The sequence below is a fragment of the Poecilia latipinna genome, unplaced genomic scaffold, assembly GCF_001443285.1.
Source record: "Poecilia latipinna isolate Pla-1442-1.1 unplaced genomic scaffold, P_latipinna-1.0 Scaffold43, whole genome shotgun sequence".
Taxonomy (NCBI): domain Eukaryota; kingdom Metazoa; phylum Chordata; class Actinopteri; order Cyprinodontiformes; family Poeciliidae; genus Poecilia; species Poecilia latipinna.
Window position 1 is genome coordinate 54,163 of NW_015112659.1, and position 7,433 is coordinate 61,595.

Consider the following 7,433-nt stretch of genomic DNA (forward strand, 5'->3'; position numbering starts at 1 on the left):
TGTTTTGATTTGTCTATTGCTGTAATCTGTGCTGCCTGTAGAGCTTAGGCTCTCAAAAGAAAACCTTCTTAGCTGTTTAATTGTGTAATATGGAGCTTTTCATCAGATCACAGCTTCCTCTGTTCATGCTAGCCTTTCTGCCCTCTCTCATTTGGACACTGCTCCCTCTGCTGGCCTTTCACTGATCCTACACCCTTTTCCCCAAATGTAACCCCATCTCGCTCTGCCTGCACTGGGCCCTCGCTTTCTGCAATGCCTGGCCTCCTCTTTTTTTTTTATTTTATTCCCTGCGCTATTGACACCACTGCCAACCCTCCTCCCGTCAACACCCATTCCTGACCCAAACACTCACCCTGCTTCCCCCCCTCCCAAAACAGCAGCCAGCAGACACTGAACAAGGTCGTCGCACCTCCTTGGAGAAGTTCACCCGCAGCGTGGTAAGTCATTTGGAGCTGCGGCTGTTCATATCACAGAAACCACACTGGCTGGCTCACTAGCAGTGGCTTTTGCAATTACAACCATATTACACTCTGTTGTGGCTTTCTAAACGTGTGTAAGCATGTGTTTGTGTGAACGAGAGATTATTACAGTGACGTGAGTGATTGCACCAAAGTAAATCTCTGGGTCCTCCCATATTAGATCAATCAGAAGTTTCCTCCATAAATTTTTGATTGTATGCATTTCTTTTGGTAAACGTGATTTCATGAGTTTTGATATATTTTAAGAGACTTTAAACAATGATTAAGTCAAGGTATTTTTTTTTACTTATGTTAACAAATATAATTCATTTTCTGTCATTTAAAATAAGTGTTGATAATGAAGCAGTTTTATTTTTTTATTTAAGAAAAACTGTGGTTGTAAAATGAATTACATTTTTAGAAAAATAAGGTCACAGTCAACTAAACTACACACAGAACATAAGATGTGTATATATTTTAAAGGAAATTAATTTGCTAATTCATTATTTATTTTTTATATTTAACCTATATACATTAAGCATGATGTAACAAGCATTCAATTAATTTTAAACATTTTATTCTGCTTTACAATTAAATTAGCCATACTAGAAATAGATTCTTTTTTTTTTTTTACTATTTTTTGAACTGTTTTGTGCTTGAACTTTGCCTCAACTCCATTTTAAAAACACTGAAACATATAGAAATATTGTGAGCAAAACATTATTGTGTATATATATATATATATATATATATATATATATATATATATATATATATATATATATATATATATATATATATATATATATATATATATAGTGGTGGACATTTGTATGTGACATTGATAAATAAGATAAACCTTTTTTGTTCCAAACACAAAACCTGACAGATGCTGTAATACCCATCCCATTTGTAACTAGCAGCAAGTATTTAACTTCAAACATTGATACCCACTCATTCAATTTAAAATATACCTCAAAAGTACCTTTTAAGCACCTTAATCTGTGTACTGATTCACATTCAAGTTATATCATCCTGGCCTCTATCTGATAGGTGACTGCAACTTAATATATAATACATTTTTATCCTTGATGAACATCTGGAAACAGAAGAACACAATAGAAAATTTGAGGTGGGAAATGTTTTAAGAGATTAGAGGCTTTGTAGTTTGTAGATTACTTCTCCCATCAGCATATCAGACTCCTAATGATGTCTTTGTTATTATTACTGTTTTATTTAACTTTCCAGGGGAAGTCTTTGACGGGAAAGCGTCTGACAGGCCTTATGCAGTCATCCTGACACAGCCTGTCCTGGAGAGCCACGACCAGACCCTGCAGATGGGCTGACAGTCACACAGGGGCCGGGGCAGGGGCGCAGACAGCGGAGCCGGGGTGCACAGGGCTGCTGCGGAGGCTCTCGGACACTGCTTCGAGGTCTGCTGCTGTTCTGCTGCTGCAGTGCTGGGTCTACTGGGCCGAACCACCCAAACAGAACCACTGCGGAAGAGACGATGCCTACAAGACGATCCTCAGCTAACGAATCACACGGCATGCGGTGTAAAAGAATAAGCACATTCAAACTAATACTGCCCTGTCTTTGTCATCCAGAACGGCAAACGGTTGTCCGGCTTGACTTGGCTTATTCATTTTATTGTTTTCATATTCTTTCATTTTTGTTTTCCACAATACTTTGGGGCCATAAATGTTAAAAGGAGGTGTGCATCTGTTCTCACAAGGCAGTCAGCAATAAAAACAAACAAATCTGAAACAATGAAGAAAAGTCCACCCAGCTTCTTTTGATATCTGTAAATCATCCATCATAATGTCTTTATTGAAGTAAGTAAGAAAAGTCTGGTGATTAGTAAAAGTTCAGACCCCCAATTCATATAAAAAGCAGATTCTTCAATCTTCATTACATTCCAAAATCTGAGATAAGGGCTTAATGTAGCAACCATACGGCACTGATGCATGTTTAATCCTGATGTCCTTGTTGAGAGTCACATTTTAGCAGCGCTGCTTTGTAATGAGACCTGTGCCTAGAAGGTGGGTTTGGCTGACTGCTCGTACACTTAACCAACTCCAAAAGTCTGTGCGAATACCTTAGAGGCCTAAAAGCGTGACTCACTAGTACGGTTAAGTGAAACATTGTGATTTGAGCTTTTAGTGTTGACATGGTCTGTGTGCCGTCGCAAAAATAATTAGAAAATAAGATCCGTCTGCTGCCGGGGTCAGTGTTTTAGAGCATTGCTGAAAGTCTTCAGTGCCATGGGAGCTTCCATCTAGTGGTGCATAATAAACCACAGGACCGTCAACAGTGTTCCAGGACTCCACTGTGCTGTGAATACATCATGTTAAAAGATGATACAGGTGCATTTAAATAAGTTTGAACATAATGAAAAAGTAAATGTATTCAAGTAATTCAGTCCAACCTAACTACAGTGACCTGGAGGAGGGGAATGAGGCAGAACACATGAAGCATGGGACGTCACGCCCTTGCATGTCCTAATTATGCTTTTAGGCAAATAACATGTGACCAAAGAACCATAATGCTGCCATTGTCACAGTGATTCTCTGGTACGTCTGAAACAGGCTAACTGCAGCCAGTGCTCTTTGTAAGCCTGTTTGTCTCATCGGTGTTAGTCAAGGCTGTCTGAATGGCAAATCTTCCCATAGAGCGGTGACTGTCCTGTGCTCTTTGGAGCTTCCTGTTTCAGGAATTAGCATCAAGCTAAAGCACTCACAGCAAAAGTCAGCCAAGGGTGTGATATCTCATATTACATGTGTGGTACCGAGTGACAGACTGACTGGAAACTTGTTTGTAGATTCATTACACACAGAGGTATACATTTTAAGTATTTATTTCCGTTAATTTGATGAATTATTGTGGATTGCCAGTGAACTCCCAAATTTCATTTTCTCTCAAATTAAATATTTGAACAGTATGTTTAGAACAAATTTTTCAAAATGGACTTATAACATAGTATGTGCTTACAGTATTTAGTCTGGGGTATTTTAGCATAAATTACTGCGTCAATGAAGGATGGCATGGAGATAATCAGCCGCCGGAGTCAGGTAGCCCAGGTTGCTTTGATAGCAGCCTTTAGCTTGTCTGTATTGTTGGCTTTAGTGTCTCTCCTCTTCATATTGATAAATGAGGAAGATTATTCTGTATTAAATTTAAGATAGTCCTATTCACTGGGACATAAAACATCATCTCCTGAAAACTAGTCAGAAAATGGAAGCATTAAAAATCTCCTCGCGGATACATTCACTAATTGACACCAGGATATGAAATGACTCCCCAAGTTCTCACTCTGTGGAAACTTCACTATTGTGAACTTCGTACCTTGGATTGTGTGGCTTCACTCTAAATTTACTTTAACCTTGAAGGAGGACTTTGGCTTCCTGAGCCCAGAGTTTTGTCCTGAGCCCAGATAAGACATTTCTGAAATTGTCTGTGGTTGAGGACTAGCTTGAAAGTTTCAGATTATGTCCTGGGTTCATCTGTGTGTGATGGCTCTCAAAGTACAAATTTCAGCTGTTGTCCATGTCTTGAGAATCTTCTCCAAATCCTTGAATCTGCATTGCTTCATTGTTTTGGTTATCACTGTTGTCAATCAAAGATTTTCCTTCCACTCAACTTTCTATCAATGTTCTTTAACACCAAACTTTCCTCATTTTGCAAGCTACCAATAACTGTCGAATGGACAATAATCATGTCAGCACTCTTCTCTATGGCTGAGTGGGCAATAAAATAACATTTCAGGGTTTTTTTTTTTGTTTGTTTTGTATTATTCTCTTTTGAACTTGGTTTTATGCTAACTCGTAATCTTAACAGAAGCAAAGATCTGTGTGTAATGAATCTATTCTGGTTATATTCTAATTATATTCTTTGATGACTTGCTGCCCTGTGAAGGACATCTTCTGCTTTGTTGCACGGATATCTCAAGTGTCATTCTCTGAAACAATTACCCATTTTTATTTCTCTCTGTCTGATAACTGTCGAGTGTTTGTCATGTGGAAAATGGTGCATGTTAGAGCACGACGAGGTGCAGGGGACAGAGCTGGAGCAGGACTCACTAATGAATGGACATCTGACATCTGAAATGGATTGAAGAGGAAGCAATGAGGTCCCTTTGCTCCATTGTGGCTGCTGCCTTCTTCTACACACAAGAAGTGCTGGGACACATCTCCCCCCGGAGGCCACTGACTGCAACAGTGAAAAATTAGAACGCGCCGTTGACTAAGTCTCATCGGTTATTTTTTAGTAGTCATTGCAATGCACTGTACATGTCATGACGCTAATTATTCTTATTAACCTAACCCAGTAACCTCCTAAATGTAAGGTAGAGAGATGCTTAAGTCGAGTCTATGTACCAAATGTTATCCTCAGCACAAACATGGTGACACTGCGTGCCAAGTGCGTTGTAAATTTAAAAAAAAAAAAAAAAAAACTGGTTACATTTCATTATCCGAAAGCACACTTTAGTATGATGCGAGCACATTACTATGCATGTTACATATTCAGGGCATTTTGTGCTTTTAGTTTCTCGATCAGCAAGATAACTACTGGCACTCTAAAACACTCAAAGCACTTGTTATCTGTTCACGGGTACCAAATAATAAAAATCTCTGGACCTGTCTGCTCTCTGCTGCTGTTTGCTGTTCTGACTCATGGAAGAAAAATAAGCTGGAAGAGTCTCGCATTTACACAAAAAGCAAAAAATATACATCAAACAACACGAGAACAAAAATCAATATTTCTGTAGTGTGTTTGAATCTCCTGTTTCAGTTTTACAGTGTTTGTTCTGCTGGTCGTAGCAACCCTGCAAATGCGTAGCAAGATTCCTCTTTTGCAGTAACTTATGCGAACTCATTTTTTTAATTTTTACATTTCTTTTACATATTTACTGTGTTTTTGATTATCCTCAACAGTGAAAAAAGAAAAAAAAAATATATATATATATATATATATATATATATATATATATATATATATAATTTTATTTCTATTCAAAATATCCTGGTATTAGGGCTTATAATACCATGAAGTCTTTGGTTCAAATATCCTTTTGAAGACAAGAAGACAAGAGTCGCTGCTTCTACATAAACTACCCTTGGCTGATTCCAGTGATTTGTTCTGCCAAAGTCTGCAAATGGTGAGACATGATTTATATAATGAACCATCATTACATCAATTGTTTTATTTTATTTTGCTCAGATGTTCGAGGGGTCAGCTAATTAGCCTTTTTCTTGCAGCCATTTTCTAATTTATAGAAATCAACACACCACACAACATACATTAACTTGAATGTACGTTCTTGAGTTGCCAAGAGAAATAAATATCTCTGTGTGATGTAATATTTACACCACGGGGAAACAGGAAGACATGGATTATAAGTAAAAGTTGAAAAAGTAACAACTATACAGGGAAAAAAAATGCTTCATTTACATATTTATGTTTTATAAGAACTGTAAGGGTTGTCATTAAGGGTGGCCTTGATGGATTTATTAAAAACAATTACTTGCTATGGGATTTTCTTTCTTGCCATGAATAAACTAACTCAAATTAAGGTTGTATTATTTTATCATTTTAAATATACTAGTGCAATAAAAGATTGATCTATTTCAATGTAACACTTTTTGCCAATGAAGGTAATGTATCCTTAAAAAAAATTAAATTCCAAAATTAAAAAGAACCATCCTCATAACCATGCAATGCGCCTTTCTGATTAATTTCTTAAAGCCGATATTCAAGTTGTAAAACATTTTACTGAGTTTTGATGCCGTGTGCACAATTGATAAAACATCTAATTTTGTATAATTTGTTTAATCCTAAACTAGGACATTTGTTTTGACTTTAAATACGTGGCTTCGTGATACACTCAGTTTATTTCCCATAGGAATTTATTAGGTCACAGCTGCCTTTTGGTTGTATTTAGTAAAGGGAGTGAATACACATCACTCAGCTGCTATAAAACCACCATTTTCTTTTCATCTCAAAAAGATGCACTAATTTGTGTTGGCTTATCCATTTTGATATAATTTAAAGCCAGGATAAAAATAAATACTTTGCTGATTATACGATTCCTACAAATACATGTTTGTGAAGCAACACCAACCTGCTCTAGAATCATATCGTATCATTTTAGAGTTCATACTGCAGTGTAGCAAACCCAAACATCAGTTTTTCCTGTAGGTCGCTGAAACGTATTGATCCAGTCTGGATCTTTTCTCCTGATCAGCTCAAAATGACTCGTCATCCTGCTCAAGCAGAAAAAACAACAACAAACAAACAAAAAAAAAAACACTCGCTTGCACTTGTTCCTTATTTTGTATTTATTTTTTCAGAACAATAAAAATAGTTTACCAAACAAACACTTCTTCATTCTCTCCTTTTTGACTTCTATTTACAGCAGAAAAAAACCAAACAAAAAAAAACAAAACAAAACAAGGGGAACAAAAGCAACGCCCGGTCGTGTCCATTTCATCTCTTCATGGCTCCGTTTGCACCCAGATCCTCCTCCTCTCAGCCTCTCTCCCTCGGCAGGCTTCTCAAGGAGCTCCAGGGCCTATTGCTGTGTCTGTGACGAGGTATACCGGCTCTTTAAGAAAAAGGTGAAGCTTTATTTTAAGCATTTATTTATATTTTTAGCTACTTGTTTAGAGATGCGAGCACTTTACCTGTTAGTATTTGCAACATTTAGCAGGTTAGGACACACGTCTTTCACTTAGTGGCGTGACTTTGGAAGATAAGACACACTGACCCCATGTTCAAACGGAAACGTTACATAACTGTTATACGGGAAGACAAGATAACAGACACGTTTCAGAAGCATGTTTTTGTCCAGCAGAGATTAAAAGGTAAAAAAAAAAAAAAAAGTTGGGTGAAGAAAGGGGGGTCCCTGAGGGAAGCGAGGAGAGATGATTTGAATGCACAAACAAGTCCTAACAGACGTACAGGAATAATGGAGCA

At 37.3% G+C, this 7,433-nt stretch overlaps 1 protein-coding gene and 1 long non-coding RNA gene across 10 annotated transcripts in view; one reads left to right on the forward strand and one right to left on the reverse strand.

The window, feature by feature from the left end:
* The window catches only part of LOC106957419 (regulator of G-protein signaling 6-like), a 43,438-nt gene extending 38,338 nt beyond the window's left edge, over window positions 1-5,100 (forward strand). For 2 of the 9 annotated variants that reach the window (XM_015048755.1, XM_015048766.1), the window contains exon 16: window positions 378-766. In XM_015048755.1, coding sequence (XP_014904241.1) covers window positions 378-497 — 120 coding nt within the window. In that variant the 3' untranslated portion in view covers window positions 498-766. Of the gene's footprint in view, window positions 1-377; window positions 767-1,567 lie in introns of those variants that run through there. The other 7 variants (XM_015048808.1, XM_015048799.1, XM_015048815.1 and 4 more) reach the window with 7 other exon arrangements.
* Window positions 5,101-6,770: 1,670 nt separating this feature from the next.
* LOC106957483 (uncharacterized) lies at window positions 6,771-7,277 on the reverse strand. The gene is made up of 2 exons (XR_001426956.1): window positions 7,142-7,277; window positions 6,771-7,062 (listed from the first exon to the last, which is right to left on the reverse strand). It is a non-coding gene; the product is annotated as an uncharacterized LOC106957483 (long non-coding RNA).
* Between the last annotated feature and the right edge of the window lie 156 nt (window positions 7,278-7,433).